Below are 18,139 nucleotides of genomic sequence, written 5' to 3' on the forward strand. Positions count from 1 at the left end.
TGTGGTCTCTGGAAACCTAGGATTACTTGATTGGCTCCACTGAGTCTAATAAACCAGGAATTTTACTAGTCTCAGTGTTCTACTTAACTGATGAGACGGTTAAGGAACCTGTTCTAGACACACCTTGTGTAAGTATGGAATATAGAGAGGAATCTACATCAGTCTCCCACTCCTCTGTTTCCCAGGAGTAACAACCTCATCTCCCCCACACCCACAAGTTGTCAATTCATGTCAGCAACTGTCAACTTTCTGTTTCTGTTCTGTTCTGCGTACTCTGAATTTGGTTTTTCTCTGGTGAGTCTTTCAGGAGTTTCTCAAAATTTCTGAATTACTAATAACAAACTATTCTACTTGATTTTTTATTATGGTCTTATGTCACATTGATAAGATTTGGAGATAGGAAACAATGGCTAAGAAGTTTAGGGTCATTTTTAATATAAATTCTCACTAGTACCCACCTTTTCTAACTAACCCTTTAAACAGTCTATGAAGTTCAAGGCTGGGTTTTAGATTATAAGAATTCACGGGTCATTTACATTTTGTCAGTATCATACCTGTCAATAGCTTGAAGATCATTGGCTGGATTCCAAGTTGGATCAAATAATATAACAACGTTGGCACCAATGAAATTGAGACCTAGTCCACCAGCCCTGGAAAGAAAACAGCATAAACTGTTGTGAGGGATGGTGGTACACACCCAGCAGGCAGAAGCAGGAGTCAAAGTTATTCTTCTAGTTCTAAGCCTGTCATGGATATTTGGGTTTTGATGGTGGGTAAGTGCATAAAATATGTTCAATGATGAAGTATAAAATTTAATGTAAACCTCCATAGCTTCTGTTCCGAGTGCCTGTTCTAACTGTCTAGCAGTTCACTAAATTTTACAGACTTTGGGTCTGGCTAATTTTGATGTGTGACATTAAATGAAAGGAACAGCAAAACTGAATCTGGGGAAGAGTTTTTCTTTTGTTTTCCTAACTCTGTCTCTTAAGCCTTTTGTTCACCAGTTTCCCACTCTGTCAGGAATATCATCCTATACTCAGACCATTCACACACTAATACTCAAGACAAAAATTGTTAATAGTCCTCTTCCTTAAAACATGTGCCAAATGGATCCTCTTCACGAAGGAGTCATGCTAGATATTTTCATATCTTTAATCCTCTAGATTCATTTGGTAATTTTTTCTCTGATACAGATCTCACTGTGTAGCTCTGCTGACCTGAAACTCACTATGTAGACCAATTAAGCACAAAGGGTTTATTTTGGCTTACAGTTTTGGAGATTTTGGGGGCAAGCATGTCTGTGTTATTCTATTTCTTTGAGGTCTGAAGCAAAGCAAAAACATCAGAGCAAGATGGTTGTGGCAGGAGAAAGCTGCCCATCTCATGGTAGCCAGGAAGGAGGGTGATAGAAAGAAAATATTTGAGCAGAAGTGGGAGAGATGGCTCAACAGTTGAGAACATGCACCATTCTGGCTGATGACCAAGTTAGCAGCACTCATATAGAGACCTCACAATCTTGTATGTCTAACTACAGGGGATCTCAGGCCTCTGACCTCCAAGGGTATCTGCATTCATGGACCCATACATACACTCACACACACACATAATTACAAATAATTCAAATACATATTTTTAAAAGGCTGTGTGCAAAACTGAGAAAGCGGACAGCAAGCTCAATGCCAGCTGCAATGCGTGCATTGTCTAAAACAGCATTTTTTAACCTGTGGGCTGTGACCCCAAAGGAGGTCGCGTATCAGGTATCCTCTATACCAAATATTTAGATTACAATTTATAATAATAGCAAAATTAATAAGAAAAATAATATTATGGTTGAGGTTCACCACAATATGAAGAACTGTATCAACAGGTCATAGTATTAGGAAAGTGAGACCCACTGGTCTAAAACAAAACAGCGACCAGAGAAAGTGGAAAATAAGGGGAATAATTACCCATAAAAAAGATCAAGAGAGAACTGTCTAGGTCAAATCCCAAAGTAACCACACAGAAAGCAGGAAGAAAGGAAGTATAAAAATCATTTCCCCCAAATGGAGACATGTTTTCAGGCCGTGGTGCAACAAATGATTATCACCCAAGGTAAGATTCAAACATCACTGTTAAGTTTCAGTAGACTGCAGAGGAAGAAAAATTCTTATCAGACCCAAAGGGGACCAAGAATCAAAGTGGTATTTAGTGACACTAAATACTAAACAATAATGCTGAAAGAGAGGCCTTCAAAGGCCCGAAAGGAAATTATTTCCGATCTAGATTTCTAGAGTTTGCCAAAGTATGAATTCAAAAGGGAAGGAGGGGTTATGACAAAGTATGTATCAGGGGCGGGGTGGGGGGTAGACAGTTATTTTTTGCACTCCTTGGCTTACAAAGTTATTTGAGAAAACTTTCTAACACCACAGTAAATTAAGAATTAAAATGACACAGGATATGGCTAAAGGTTCCACTACAATAAGGCAGTGAAAAAGGCTGAAAACAGCAGTGTTACTAGGCCTACAAAAGAATTAGCTTAATCAGAAACAATGAGATCAAAGGTTGGCAGCAAAAAAAAAAAAAAAAAATCTTGAGAATGCAGTGGACTCGATGGAAGAGAAAACACAAAGGGGAAAAATTGATAGAGGGAAATATGGGGCCAAAGATTGAGAGATAAACTGAACTCAACTGTGCAAACATGAAACAATGGACCGAATATTAGAACAGAGAGCTGTGTGGCTGTGGTTTGACTATATTAGAACTGGCTGAAAGGTAACAGAGAACCTAGCTTAGTTCTATTTAATCCAACATTCAACAATGCTCAGAAAATCACAATGCAAGTGCCAGATTTTGTTTTCCAAATTTCCAGTGCTAACCTAGTTACTACTAATCTAGTTAGCATTCAGAACTTAAAACAGTAGTAGTTCCCAACAAAGTAAAAGACAGCAGTTAACAGTTGTAGGCAGGAGACAAAGGTCAAAGCCACAGTGGATACGGCTCTTTATGTAATGGCTATACCAAGAATTACTTTGTGAATTTAACCACACAGAAAACCTTCCTTTTCTCATGGGCAAGACAGTTAACAAAAGGCACAGGGAAACCTCATAAATCATTGCTCTCTGAAGCATTTCCACCAGGAACAAAATAAAAACTATAAAATGTACTCAGAAACCATGCACCAAAAGCAAGAGCCAGATGCTTCATATCCCCAAGCACAAAACTGAACAAAGTAAGTTTCCTCTAATAAAAAAGATTCAGGGGCTGGGTATGGTAATGTATACCTTTAAAAACAAAATTACGAACAGCAAAATGGCTCAGCAGGTAAAGGCACTTGCTACATAAGCCTCGGAACCTGAGTCTGATGCCCTCATCCTATGGTTCTCAACCTGTGGTTCGAGACCCACTTGAGGGTCAAATGATCCTTTCACAGGGATCACTTAAGAACAATGGAGAAGACAGATATTTACACTGCAATTCATGAAAGCACCAAAATTACAGTTAGGTAGTAGCAACAAAAACAATTTTATGGTTGGGGATCACTACAATATGAGGAACTGTATTAAAGGGTTGTAGCATTAGGAAGGTTGAGAACCACTGCCCTAACCTCACATACAAGTAGGAGAGGACTAAGTCTACAAAGGTGTTCTTTTTTTTTTTTTTTTTTATTAACTTCAGTATTTCTTATATACATTTCGAGTGTTGTTCCCTTTCCCGGTTTCCGGGCAAACATCCCCCTCCCCCCTCCCCTTCCTTATGGGTGTTCCCCTCCCATCCTCCCCCCATTGACGCCCTCCCCCCAACAATCACGTTCACTGGGGGTTCAGTCTTAGCAGGACCCAGGGCTTCCCCTTCCATTGGTGCTCTTACTAGGATATTCATTGCTACCTATGAGGTCAGAGTCCAGGGTCAGTCCATGTATAGTCTTTAGGTAGTGGCTTAGTCCCTGGAAGCTCTGGTTGCTTGGCATTGTTGTACATATGGGGTCTCGAGCCCCTTCAAGCTCTTCCAGTTCTTTCTCTGATTCCTTCAACGGGGGTCCTATTCTCAGTTCAGTGGTTTGCTGCTGGCATTCGCCTCTGTATTTGCTGTATTCTGGCTGTGTCTCTCAGGAGCGATCTACATCCGGCTCCTGTCGGTCTGCACTTCTTTGCTTCATCCATCTTGTCTAATTGGGTGGCTGTATATGTATGGGCCACGTGTGGGGCAGGCTCTGAATGGGTGTTCCTTCAGTCTCTGTTTTAATCTTTGCCTCTCCCTTCCCTGCCAAGGGTATTCTTTTTCCTCATTTAAAGAAGGAGTGAAGCATTCACATTTTGATCATCCGTCTTGAGTTTCATTTGTTCTAGGGATCTAGGGTAATTCAAGCATTTGGGCTAATAGCCACTTATCAATGAGTGCATACCATGTATGTCTTTCTGTGATTGGGTTAGCTCACTCAGGATGATATTTTCCAGTTCGAACCATTTGCCTACGAATTTCATAAACTCATTGTTTTTGATAGCTGAGTAATATTCCATTGTGTAGATGTACCACATTTTCTGTATCCATTCCTCTGTTGAAGGGCATCTGGGTTCTTTCCAGTTTCTGGCTATTATAAATAAGGCTGCGATGAACATAGTGGAGCACATGTCTCTTTTATATGTTGAGGCATCTTTTGGGTATATGCCCAAGAGAGGTATAGCTGGATCCTCAGGCAGTTCAACGTCCAATTTTCTGAGGAACCTCCAGACTGATTTCCAGAATGGTTTTATCAGTCTGCAATCCCACCAACAATGGAGGAGTGTTCCTCTTTCTCCACATCCTCGCCAGCATCTGCTGTCACCTGAGTTTTTGATCTTAGCCATTCTCACTGGTGTGAGGTGAAATCTCCGGGTTGTTTTGATTTGCATTTCCCTTATGACTAAAGATATTGAACATTTCTTTAGGTGTTTCTCAGCCATTCGGCATTCCTCAGCTGTGAATTCTTTGTTTAGCTCTGAACCCCATTTTTTAATAGGGTTGTTTCCCTGCGGTCTAACTTCTTGAGTTCTTTGTATATTTTGGATATAAGGCCTCTATCTGTTGTAGGATTGGTAAAGATCTTTTCCCAATCTGTTGGTTGCCGTTTTGTCCTAACCACAGTGTCCTTTGCCTTACAGAAGCTTTGCAGTTTTATGAGATCCCATTTGTCGATTCTTGATCTTAGAGCGTAAGCCATTGGTGTTTTGTTCAGGAAATTTTTTCCAGTGCCCGTGTGTTCCAGATGCTTCCCTAGTTTTTCTTCTATTAGTTTGAGTGTGTCTGGTTTGATGTGGAGGTCCTTGATCCACTTGGACTTAAGCTTTGTACAGGGTGATAAGCATGGATCGATCTGCATTCTTCTACATGTTGACCCCCAGTTGAACCAGCACCATTTGCTGAAAATGCTATCTTTTTTCCATTGGATGGTTTTGGCTCCTTTGTCAAAAATCAAGTGACCATAGGTGTGTGGGTTCATTTCTGGGTCTTCAATTCTATTCCATTGGTCTATCTGTCTGTCTCTGTACCAATACCATGCAGTTTTTATCACTATTGCTCTGTAATACTGCTTGAGTTCAAGGATAGTGATTCCCCCTGAAGTCCTTTTATTGTTGAGGATAGCTTTAGCTATCCTGGGTTTTTTGTTATTCCAGATGAATTTGCAAATTGTTCTGTCTAACTCTTTGAAGAATTGGATTGGTATTTTGATGGGGATTGCGTTGAATCTGTAGATTGCTTTTGGTAAAATGGCCATTTTTACTATATTAATCCTGCCAATCCATGAGCATGGGAGATCTTTCCATCTTCTGAGGTCTTCTTCAATTTCTTTCCTCAGTGTCTTGAAGTTCTTATTGTACAGATCTTTTACTTGCTTCGTTAAAGTCACACCGAGGTACTTTATATTATTTGGGTCTATTATGAAGGGTGTCGTTTCCCTAATTTCTTTCTCGGCTTGTTTCTCTTTTGTATAGAGGAAGGCAACTGATTTATTTGAGTTAATTTTATACCCAGCCACTTTGCTGAAGTTGTTTATCAGCTTTAGTAGTTCTCTGGTGGAACTTTTGGGATCACTTAAATATACTATCATATCATCTGCAAATAGTGATATTTTGACCTCTTCTTTTCCGATCTGTATCCCCTTGATCTCCTTTTGTTCTCTGATTGCTCTGGCTAGAACTTCAAGAACTATATTGAATAAGTAGGGAGAGAGGGGGCAGCCTTGTCTAGTCCCTGATTTTAGTGGGATTGCTTCAAGTTTCTCTCCATTTAGTTTAATGTTAGCAACTGGTTTGCTGTATATGGCTTTTACTATGTTTAGGTATGGGCCTTGAATTCCTATTCTTTCCAGGACTTTTATCATGAAGGGGTGTTGAATTTTGTCAAATGCTTTCTCAGCATCTAATGAAATGATCATGTGGTTTTGTTCTTTCAGTTTGTTTATATAATGGATCACATTGATGGTTTTCCGTATATTAAACCATCCCTGCATGCCTGGGATGAAGCCTACTTGATCATGGTGGATGATTGTTTTGATGTGCTCTTGAATTCGGTTTGCCAGAATTTTATTGAGTATTTTTGCGTCGATATTCATAAGGGAAATTGGTCTGAAGTTCTCTTTCTTTGTTGTGTCTTTGTGTGGTTTAGGTATAAGAGTAATTGTGGCTTCATAGAAGGTATTCGGTAGTGATCTATCTGTTTCAATTTTGTGGAATAGTTTGGATAATATTGGTATGAGGTCTTCTATGAAGGTTTGATAGAATTCTGAACTAAACCCGTCTGGACCTGGGCTCTTTTTGGTTGGGAGACCTTTAATGACTGCTTCTATTTCCTTAGGAGTTATGGGGTTGTTTAACTGGTTTATCTGTTCCTGATTTAACTTCGGTACCTGGTATCTGTCTAGGAAATTGTCCATTTCCTGAAGATTTTCAAGTTTTGTTGAATATAGGTTTTTATAGTAAGATCTGATGATTTTTTGAATTTCCTCTGAATCTGTAGTTATGTCTCCCTTTTCATTTCTGATTTTGTTAATTTGGACGTACTCTCTGTGTCCTCTCGTTAGTCTGGCTAAGGGTTTATCTATCTTGTTGATTTTCTCAAAGAACCAACTTTTGGTTCTGTTGATTCTTTCTATGGTCCTTTTTGTTTCTACTTGGTTGATTTCAGCTCTGAGTTTGATTATTTCCTGCCTTCTACTCCTCCTGGGTGTATTTGCTTCTTTTTGTTCTAGAGCTTTTAGGTGTGCTGCCAAGCTGCTGACATATGCTCTTTCCTGTTTCTTTCTGCAGGCACTCAGCGCTATGAGTTTTCCTCTTAGCACAGCTTTCATTGTGTCCCATAAGTTTGGGTATGTTGTACCTTCATTTTCATTAAATTCTAAAAAGTTTTTAATTTCTTTCTTTATTTCTTCCTTGACCAGGTTATCATTGAGTAGAGCATTGTTCAATTTCCACGTATATGTGGGCATTCTTCCCTTATTGTTATTGAAGACCAGTTTTACGCCGTGGTGGTCCGATAGCACGCATGGGATTATTTCTATCTTTCTGTACCTGTTGAGGCCCGTTTTTGACACACAGGCTTATAGGACAGTCTAGCCACTGTCAGAAATAGCAGAACAAAGTAACACTAGAGATAATCTGATGGCGAGAGGCAAGCGTAGGAACCCAAGCAACAGAAACCAAGACTACCTGGCATCATCGGAGCCCAATTCTCCCACCAAAACAAACATGGACTATCCATACACACCAGAAAAGCGAGATCTAGTTTCAAAATCATATTTGATCATGATGCTGGAGGACTTCAAGAAAGACGTGAAGAACTCCCTTAGAGAAACACAGGAAAACGTTAATAAACAAGTAGAAGCCTACAGAAAGGAATCGCAAAAATCCCTGAAAGAATTCCAGGAAAACATAAATAAACAAGTAGAAGCCCATAGAGAGGAGACACAAAAATCCCTGAAAGAATTCCAGGAAAACACAATCAAACAGTTGAAGGAATTAAAAATGGAAATAGAAGCAATCAAGAAAGAACACATGGAAACAACCCTGGATATAGAAAACCTAAAGAAGAGACAAGGAGCTGTAGATACAAGCTTCACCAACAGAATACAAGAGATGGAAGAGAGAATCTCAGGAGCAGAAGATTCCATAGAAATCATTGACTCAACTGTCAAAGATAATGTAAAGCGGAAAAAGCTACTGGTCCAAAACATACAGGAAATCCAGGACTCAATGAGAAGATCAAACCTAAGGATAATAGGTATAGAAGAGAGTGAAGACTCCCAGCTCAAAGGACCAGTAAATATCTTCAACAAAATCATAGAAGAAAACTTCCCTAACCTAAAAAAAGAGATACCCATAGGCATACAAGAAGCCTACAGAACTCCAAATAGATTGGACCAGAAAAGAAACACCTCCCGTCACATAATTGTCAAAACACCAAACGCACAAAATAAAGAAAGAATATTAAAAGCAGTAAGGGAAAAAGGTCAAGTAACATATAAAGGCAGACCTATCAGAATCACACCAGACTTCTCGCCAGAAACTATGAAGGCCAGAAGATCCTGGACTGATGTCATACAGACCCTAAGAGAACACAAATGCCAGCCCAGGTTACTGTATCCTGCAAAACTCTCAATTAACATAGATGGAGAAACCAAGATATTCCATGACAAAACCAAATTTACACAATATCTTTCTACAAATCCAGCACTACAAAGGATAATAAATGGTAAAGCCCAACATAAGGAGGCAAGCTATACCCTAGAAGAAGCAAGAAACTAATCGTCTTGGCAACAAAACAAAGAGAATGAAAGCACACAAACATAACCTCACATCCAAATATGAATATAACAGGAAGCAATAATCACTATTCCTTAATATCTCTCAACATCAATGGCCTCAACTCCCCAATAAAAAGAAATAGATTAACAAACTGGATACGCAACGAGGACCCTGCATTCTGCTGCCTACAGGAAACACACCTCAGAGACAAAGACAGACACTACCTCAGAGTGAAAGGCTGGAAAACAACTTTCCAAGCAAATGGTCAGAAGAAGCAAGCTGGAGTAGCCATTCTAATATCAAATAAAATCAATTTTCAACTAAAAGTCATCAAAAAAGATAAGGAAGGACACTTCATATTCATCAAAGGAAAAATCCACCAAGATGAACTCTCAATCCTAAATATCTATGCCCCAAATACAAGGGCACCTACATACGTAAAAGAAACCTTACTAAAGCTCAAAACACACATTGCACCTCACACAATAATAGTGGGAGATTTCAACATCCCACTCTCATCAATGGACAGATCATGGAAACAGAAATTAAACAGAGATGTAGACAGACTAAGAGAAATCATGAGCCAAATGGACTTAACGGATATTTATAGAACATTCTATCCTAAAGCAAAAGGATATACCTTCTTCTCAGCTCCTCATGGTACTTTCTCCAAAATTGACCATATAATTGTACAAAGGTGTTCTTTTACCTTCACATACGTACCATGGCAAAAGCTTTCTACAACAATGAATAAACACACATATATGCATACATACATAATTTCAAAAAACTTTTAAACATGACTAAAATTACTAAAGAGGTAAAGGACTAGAAATTACAGAAGACAACATGCAAATAAGACGATAAGGTGGGTTTGTAAAGATCTAATAGGATTTTTAAAAATGAAAGATTTTCTTTCAATGTTAGGAACGTGTTGGGCACATAGAACTTTTTCAAACACAGTGAGACTAGAGCTGCTGGCTGTTTTCAGCTGGGCCTGAGGTAGTCATGATGGGCTCTGCAGTGCTGGGACCTCCGTCCAGTGTTTACACATCTTAAGTTAAGAAGGTTTAGTTGTAGAGCTTAACTGAAGACTACCATACGTATGTCACTCAGTGCTTTGTATGTAAGGAGACGGGTGAGGACATGCTGGATTTCATCCACAGCAATGAGAGCTCAGAGCTTCTCCCTTTTACTCAAGTTCAGTTTGAACTCTACTTTTGCACTTTGCAGTTTATTTCTAAAGTTCTCGGGTTCTCTGTTTGAAAACAGTAATAGCAAATTTATAAAATTCTCACACGTAGTGCCAAAAATAAATAATTATTATGACCCAGGTATCTTCCTTAGGTTGTTTCTACCGACTGAAATCTTTCTCAAAGAGCGCATTTTCTTTAAGCCATTCTAATTAGAGATTCATTAAGTAGGTGCTGGAACAAATTTATTCCTTATAAAATCCAGCAGCAGCTCCAGTTGGGACAAGCAGAGGAGGTAGCAGTGGTGAGATCTGAGTGAGAACTGTGTCCAACTGTTCTGATGGGAGAACCCTCACACTACCCAAGACTCCTGGGAGTCTACATTGCTGCTTTGAATCTTATCTTTTCAGCCTGTCTTTATAAGGAGATGTCAGAATGATGAGGAAATAAAAGATTGCTGTTCTGTTTATAACTGACAGTGTTTTTACTGCTTCTTTACAATCAAAGAAAACGAAGCAACATTAGCTGCTTCGATGAAAATTAATCTCAAAATAGTTTAGAAAACACCCAGACGGAAATTAAGCCATCATATTGTCTTTTCTTTTCTTACATTGTGGAGACAAGACAAATGTTCACATCTTGTGAACTGTTAAACTCTTTCACAATCTTGAGTCTTTCCTCAGACTTTGTGCTTCCATCGAGTCGCCGGTAATCAAGACCTGAAGCCATACAGTACTGCTGCAGCACATCCAACAGCTGTAGAGAAGAAAGGCAGACGCACAGTTTCTGGTCACAAGTTCTGTCCAATCACTGAGGTGATGGTTAGTGAGCACTGACCATTGGGATCACCATTTCTTTCTTCTATGTAATAAGCGATAGATATGGAGTCCTGGGTCATCTGTGGGAGACTGATTCCCTGATATGTGCCAGGCCTAGCCTCTATTTCCAGAACCAAAAAATAAATACTTTCCCTCCCTTTTAACCCATGTATTTCTTTCTGTTATTCTAACACAGACAATCTTTTCTTTTTAGCAAGTGTTTCTTTAAAAACAACAAACTGAAACCAGATAAAAAGAAAATCATTGGTCAAATAACTTATTTAGACCATTTTTTAATTTATGTCATTTTCTAAACTCTAAAAATCCTAAATATCTTAAAAGAACATCAGCAGAAAATACAGCTTTACCTTTGAGTTTCATAGGATGGTGGCACCTCTGTCTAATTTCACATATGTGTGTGTGTGTGTGTGTGTGTGTGTTCGCTAGAAAGGTCTGAGTTGCTTCCCTTACCACAACATGCTCTGTGGATGAGGAGAAAGAGACAGTAATCTGCTACTTCCCTGTGCTTACTGCTTAGGGACCCAGGTGAACCAAGCAAGAACACTGTGGATGGAACTCACCTTGGTGGAAAAGGAGAAGAGAAGAACCTTATCTCTGTGCTTCCTAAAATGATTCAGAAGTTGATCGAGGACCTGGGAAGGAACACAGGGTATCAGTGGGCCAGTACCAACTACAAAATTAAATGTTCAGAAAACACTGGAGACTTCCTGAAAGTGTTCTACACAACACTAATTGCAGCTGTCTCTGCTAACTCCCTTCATATATTCAAAATTAACAAGTACACTACTTATCACACCAAATACTATTCATCATCCTTTTGTCAGTAAGGAGATAAGGCTCCCAAAGCCTGGTTCTCTCATCTGGTTCTACTAAAATGGAGCACTTCAGATGATGGATTAATTTAATTTTCAGAATACACTTTTATACCCACAGTTATGTTAAGACTAAATTAGCAAAACCTGCCTTGTAGCAAGTTAATGGCTTTCTAGACAGACAGTAGGCAATGCTCACAGTTCCTTTTCTGCAGGTTCTGAGAGACCTGATGCTCACCTCTGAGGCACACATCTCTTCTCACTCTCTTCTCTTTGTTTATTTACAGACAGCCCTGACTTCCAGATATGATTTTGACCTCAAACTGCCCTCATACTCAGTTCTTTGGAGAGAAAGCAACAGTCCGAAAACTACACAATAAAAGCTGTTGTTTTTAAGCAGACATTCCCACATTGGGAAGACAGAAAACCATGAAAAGACAATCCACAAAGGGGAGAGGAATTTTCTGTACCAAGTTTTCTGAACTTGGTACACAAACAATGTTTTGAAGGAAACAACTTCTTGGATAATAAACATATAAGCAAAAAATATACTCAATAAAACAATCTCTTAATAGTTTACCTGGAAAGGACTTCCTTCAAATTTGAGTCTTATCCTCAATCTTTGAAAAAACATGCTTTGGAAGTTCTTTAAAAATCTACTTAGATGGTGAGTAAAAATGTCACAGCCTGGGGAAATATTTTAATATCTGGACAACATATAAACTTTTATTTGCATTTAGTTTTATTTTTCAATGAGTACCAGATTTTATGCATGACATGCATTTTAATTTTATATTATATATGACTGATGCTTTTAATTGACAGACTTTTTTTAAGGTTTTCAGAACTGAGTATAATTATAGAAATCTCCCACATACCACTCCTCATCTCTCTTTTTGCAATAGTGGGCATTAATCCTTAGCCTGTGCATGCCAGACAAACGCTCTACTTCTGAGCTATCTATCCCCATATTGCTGCCTATTGATGTTTATATAAAGCTAATGCTATTAAGATATGATTATCATTACTATTTATGAGGTATCCATACAACTGATTAGGAACACTGGGCTGTTACTGCTAACAGGAGTTTGGCTTGTGGTAGAGTTCACTCATTTTGTTTACAGTTTTGAATTCTGATGAATGGATCATGACGTTTTCACATCAAAGCATCATAAAAAACGTTACTGCTTAAAAGTCCCTGACACTTTACCTAGGTACCTTTCTTCTCCCAGAACCCCTGATCTGTCTCTGTAGTTTTTCCTTTTTCAGAGGGTCACATGGATGGAATCACATAGCAGCACAGCATGTATTTTCTCCAGGCTAGCTTCTTTAATTTAGCAGTGCACACTTAAGAGTTCTCCAAGTGTTTTACTATTTTTTATTTTTTTGAGAGAAGGCCTCACTGTGTAGCCATGACTGGCCTGTAACTTGCTATGTAGACCGTGCTGCCTTTTAACTGAATTGAGATACACTTGCCTCTGCTTCTGCCTCTGCCTCCAGAGTAAAGGGATTAAAAGCATGTACCACCACATCTCATTCAATTTTTATTGTTAAAAATATTCCATTTTGTACCACAGTTAATCCAGTTGCCCCTTGAAGGACATCTTAATTGCTTCTAAGCTTTGAAAATTATGAATAAATTTATGTGGGGCTCATATGTGGGCATTCACTAAATTTATCTCTTAGATAAATAACAAATAATGTGACTAATGGATAACGATAAAAATATTTCATTTTCTTATTTTAAATATCAAACACATTTTAAAAACGATGTAACTGACATTACTGCAAGCGAAAGCTTTGACAAAAGTCACCATACTATTCTTCAGAGGGACCAACTCACTCTTCAGTTTCACCTGTGCTGAAAGACGGTCAGCAGCTCCTGGTGCTGCCAGTGGTCTGGACTCTGCTACCCTGACAGAACCTGTTTTCTACTTTATGCTTACAGGTACTTAGCAGCATCTTACCTTGCACTTCCTTGTCATCTGCACTTCTTTTTGTAGTAAGTTATCTGTTCAGATCCTTTCTGATTTTTAAGCTAGATTATCTCCTTTCTACTACTGAGTTTTAAGAACACTCTGTATACTTTGGATACCAATTCTTCATTATTTTTGGAAAAAAAAAAAAAACAACTCACTAAATGAATGATCATACCAAAAGTTCAAAACTGACAATACATCAATGTGTGTTGTCGCTTTACTACTACAGATTTCTACTTACTCTCCATAGCGTATGAGAGTCTACCTACGAATTTGAGAGTATTCACAGCAAAGAACTGTGAAATTTTTAAAATTTTAAAAATAAGTTTCTCAAATTAATCAGACAGGCCTAGAAAGATGAATGTGGTACCTTTTGGTCCCATAGCACTGAGCTGGGTTCCCTAGTCTTTCTTACTCTCTTAGTAAGTAGATTTGTGATATATCACCTAATGAATAAAAAAATTCTGAGCTAAGTGGGTACAACTTCTGGTTATTCCAATGACAGGTAAGGAGGTAAGTATCCAATTAACACCAAGCCAGGTCACTGCTGCAGCTCTAAGGTTATGACAGCAAACACAGGCCTTATGAGTCTAGAGCCTCTGCAGTAGAAGCTGATACTGTAAATTCCAATTACATGTTGGAACTCCCAAAAGATACACAAATCAAGGATACAAGATCTTAACCTTATAGGCAGTAAGTCTATGATAAACCTATAGGCTGTATATCACTAAATCATATATATCACAGATAATGATGATAATTAAATATGTAAAAATGATCCTATAATACATATCCCCAGCTATTATTGTCAAGATCTGTTTGACTGGCAAAATCAGTTAGAAATTGCAAATCAGTGTTCTCCACAGAAACCAAGATGTCTACCCAGCTTCTAACAACCAAAATCAGAATAAAAATGAAATCTAATCATTTTCTTAACTATACAGTGTAATTTCTAAAAATAGAGCTCTAAATGAATCTGGATTTTATATTGAAATTTTATAAAAAGCAAATTATTTTATTTTAATTACTTGGAATAAGTCATGATATTCTCATGAATACAAACTAATTGATCTTTACAAATAATTTTTTTTTAAATCTTTTGGTTCTTTTTTTTTTTTTTTCTGGAGCTGGGGACCGAACCCAGGGCCTTGCGCTTCCTAGGCAAGCGCTCTACCACTGAGCTAAATCCCCAACCTACAAATAATTTTTAATGCAATCCCTTTTTACTACTTCAACCTATTTTGTTTCACTGAATTTCTAGGTTTTAAGCAACTAACCCACATTAAGCTTATCTAGATTAACTGCTAAAAATATTTCCAGATAAAACACTAATCGACTAGTTGGAATTACTTCCTTTTTATTCCCTTGGCCAAAAATAAAAAATCTTACCTTTTTCTTAACTATAGTAAAAGGGTGGGAATTGTGAACCCATAAATGAGGATTCTTGATAGCTATTGAGGGATTAAACAAACTTCTTGGAGGAAGCCAGAGGCTATTAGCAGGTCACACGACTATGACAGATAATGTCCAGAGACCTAGGTCAGGGCTACAGACCATGGGCTGCGTTTTCACACCCTTCCTTTAGTAATGCATACCAAGAACAACATGGCCACAGGTCAGTTCCCCTGTGCAGATGTAAGAAATGTTGTTACCTTGCAGTTTTACTATTTAGGTCAGCAAACAAAAATATGAGGCAGAAGATTCAATCTAGATGTGAGAACAACAAACATTTTAAGTGTTCTTAAGTCCAATAGATAAGTAAAGAAAAGCTTAACACATGTTTGATGCAACTGCCACTGAGAACCATTGTGTGCTGGGATCATAAGCAGAGCTCACAAACTCCGTCTTTTCTCACGGTTGGGGTGGCTGTCCTGATTAGCTGGTGTGCTTGCTGTATCCCTGCATAAATCTGATCTTTTGTACAGCATCCCCGTCTGTACACACACTAAAGGGAGAGTACATACCTTCATTTTCCCACTATATTTAGGGTCAGAAAGTGTTTCAAAGGCTGCATCTTTGCTTTTCTGAACAAAATCTGGGAATCTGGAAAATACCTGATCACAAATCCTCTTTATAAGTGTTTCCTTAAGAGAAAGAAGAAAATTTTTCAATACATATTAAACCTGAAAAAAAAACTTTATAAAAAAATTTCTATTTCTGGGAAACAGATATATAATCTGCCTTCTTTAAGTAAAATTAACAATTCAGAAAATCCTAAAGCTGTATGTTAAACATGTATGGTTTTGATGAATTCTTGATACTATGGATTAAGACGTTATATCATTACTTCCTTAAGATTTCCAAAACAAGGAAACAAATATTCCTCAAAGAATAAATAATACTGTCCAAGACTACTGTACCAGACTCTTAACAGATTTCAAAATTAGTTTAACCATACCGGCTACATCACAAGAAAATACTGTTAAACGAGAACAAACCTTACTACTGAGGTTGTGCTCTAGAGTAGGATACAGTCACAGTTACCACAGCAAATGCGTCTACTAAGACTCAACTTGGAGAGGACTGATTTTTGACAGTTTAGGAAACAGATTAAACAAATATAATTAAACATAGTATTAGTAGAATGGAATTGATTTATCAGCTATCCAAGTAATTATACCAAAAAATACAAGAAAATATATAAACACTATTAGAGACATAAACAGCTATTACGTTAAGCTCAAGCTTTTCTGCCTGATTAAAAAGTATACATGTTTCTTGATAATGTTTTATTTAAAAAATTAGTATTGATGTTGAAAATTGAACCCAGTATCTTGCACATGCACAGTGTTATGTCATTCAACTACTAAATTTTAAAATAAGCAAGTCAGAGTCCTCTTCGACCTAAAACACACTTAAGAGTATTTAGCTAAGACAATGAGAAGAACTGGAAAGAAGCTGTGTGTAAAGAGCTGATTGACTGAAGGCTGATATATTGTAGAGATTGGAATATTACAGGTTCAGAAGTTAATCTATGTTGGTTGGGTGGAGTTTTAGCCCCACGTCCTTGCCCACTTCTGTGTCAGAACTAATGCCCTGTGACTAACAGAATAATCCTTTGGAATACTAGTTTCTACCATTCCAAAAGCTAAGAATGTTGTAAGACAGCATCCTAGACCTACAGAAAAGCTTTCCCCATCTTGTTTTACCCATCTCTTTGATGTGCCCACCAATATATTTTTAAAACTTCTCTATTTCGCACTTTCTTCAGTAAACTAAAAACCTTCATAAAACCACTTCCATATTAAAATGGAAATTTGGTGTAATCTAAATCTCTGTTCCCAGGCTGTGGTCACTAAAATGACTCCAGAAGAAAGTATCTCTTACTCTCTTTTAGATGAGAACTATGATTTTTGTGTCAAAAATACTGTATGGTATCTGTTTTATATCAACAGTGTCACAAAGACATGTAAAGTCAAACCTGATGCTTGGAGGTGCTAGCAGCCTGCAGCAGTGCAACATGGTTGGCGACTTTCTGAAGCACAGTCAGGTAACTAAGGCACAAGGTTCTCACTGTGTCACCCTGTGAGTTGGTCTGTAACAGAATGAACAGAAAACACAAACAAGACAAGCATTTAACAACATGGCTATCTGACCAATTATAAAATGCTTCACTTAGTACTTACTGTCTAATTACCTAAGACAGTAAAGGCCAAGTACTCAGAAGGCTCTCTATGAATCGCTGACCTAGAGTCACTCTTGGTGATGTAGTGACCATAATGTAGTGATGCTTATTCCATAAAAGGGGAGTCTCCATCCTATATGGGACCGTGACAGAAAGGCTGCCATTAAGGGGTTACTAGGTTCACACTAGGTGAGGCACAATGCTCTAAGGAACACTTTACTCTCTACTTATGCTGTTACAGTCTGGAAAAAATGAACATATTTTAGAGACACTTGTCTCTCAATCTATTGAAACAAAGGAGCACAAGAAAATGGGAATTTCCCCAGGAATCTCACACTGGGAGGAGGAAATGGCCACAGCCAGAAAGGGAACTTAACTTTCAGAAAAGAGATTTCATACAGTTCTAACAACTTGTCAAACCACCTCACAGACTGAAGCCCAGGCAATGATGAGTCAGTGGTGGGTGGAACTTCACTTTGACTGACACTGCTTAGATGTACACTTTGATCTCACTTCTGGATCCTGAATATGGACTTGAGGAGTTTGTTGGACCTTTGTCTCTCCCCAATGTAGTTGAAGTGAATAATCTCCATTTTCTGCTTTCTACTTTTAATTTGTTTTTTTTTTAATTGGATTACTGATGAGTGGGCAGATCTGACTTGTGGAACAGGTCGTGGGCCCCGAATCTGATAGCAAAATTAACTGGGAACAGAAATGACTAAAAACAGCAAAAGCACTTAGGTGTCATAACAAGCAATCTAGGTAAGTACATAGGATCCCTGAAATCATCACAGATTTGGGACAGAAGAGGTTTTTTTGTTTTGTTTTGTTTTGTTTTTAAGCAAGAAATATAAAGAACAGATAAAAAAACAAGTGACCTTTAGTCTCTAGAAGAGCATTGTGTTCTACTACCCAAATCTCTATTATATGGA

The 18,139-nt window shown here is 38.0% G+C and overlaps 1 protein-coding gene across 7 annotated transcripts in view; it reads right to left on the reverse strand.

The window, feature by feature from the left end:
- The window catches only part of Ercc6l2 (ERCC excision repair 6 like 2), a 155,967-nt gene that overhangs the window by 109,518 nt on the left and 28,310 nt on the right, over positions 1 to 18,139 (reverse strand). For 6 of the 7 annotated variants that reach the window (XR_015640861.1, XR_015640860.1, XM_087590922.1 and 3 more), the window contains exons 8-12: positions 17,004 to 17,117; positions 15,547 to 15,666; positions 11,352 to 11,423; positions 10,563 to 10,708; positions 555 to 650 (exon numbers count right to left, since the gene is read on the reverse strand). Coding sequence is in view for 5 of the 7 variants with exons in the window: in XM_087590922.1 (XP_087447048.1) it covers positions 555 to 650; positions 10,563 to 10,708; positions 11,352 to 11,423; positions 15,547 to 15,666; positions 17,004 to 17,117 (548 nt within the window). In the remaining 2 variants the exon portion in view is untranslated. Of the gene's footprint in view, positions 1 to 554; positions 651 to 10,558; positions 10,709 to 11,351; positions 11,424 to 15,546; positions 15,667 to 17,003; positions 17,118 to 18,139 lie in introns of those variants that run through there. The other variant, XM_087590924.1, reaches the window with a different exon arrangement.

Source organism: Rattus norvegicus, chromosome 17, assembly GCF_021556685.1.
Source record: "Rattus norvegicus strain SHRSP/BbbUtx chromosome 17, alternate assembly SHRSP_T2T, whole genome shotgun sequence".
Taxonomy (NCBI): Eukaryota; Metazoa; Chordata; class Mammalia; order Rodentia; family Muridae; genus Rattus; species Rattus norvegicus.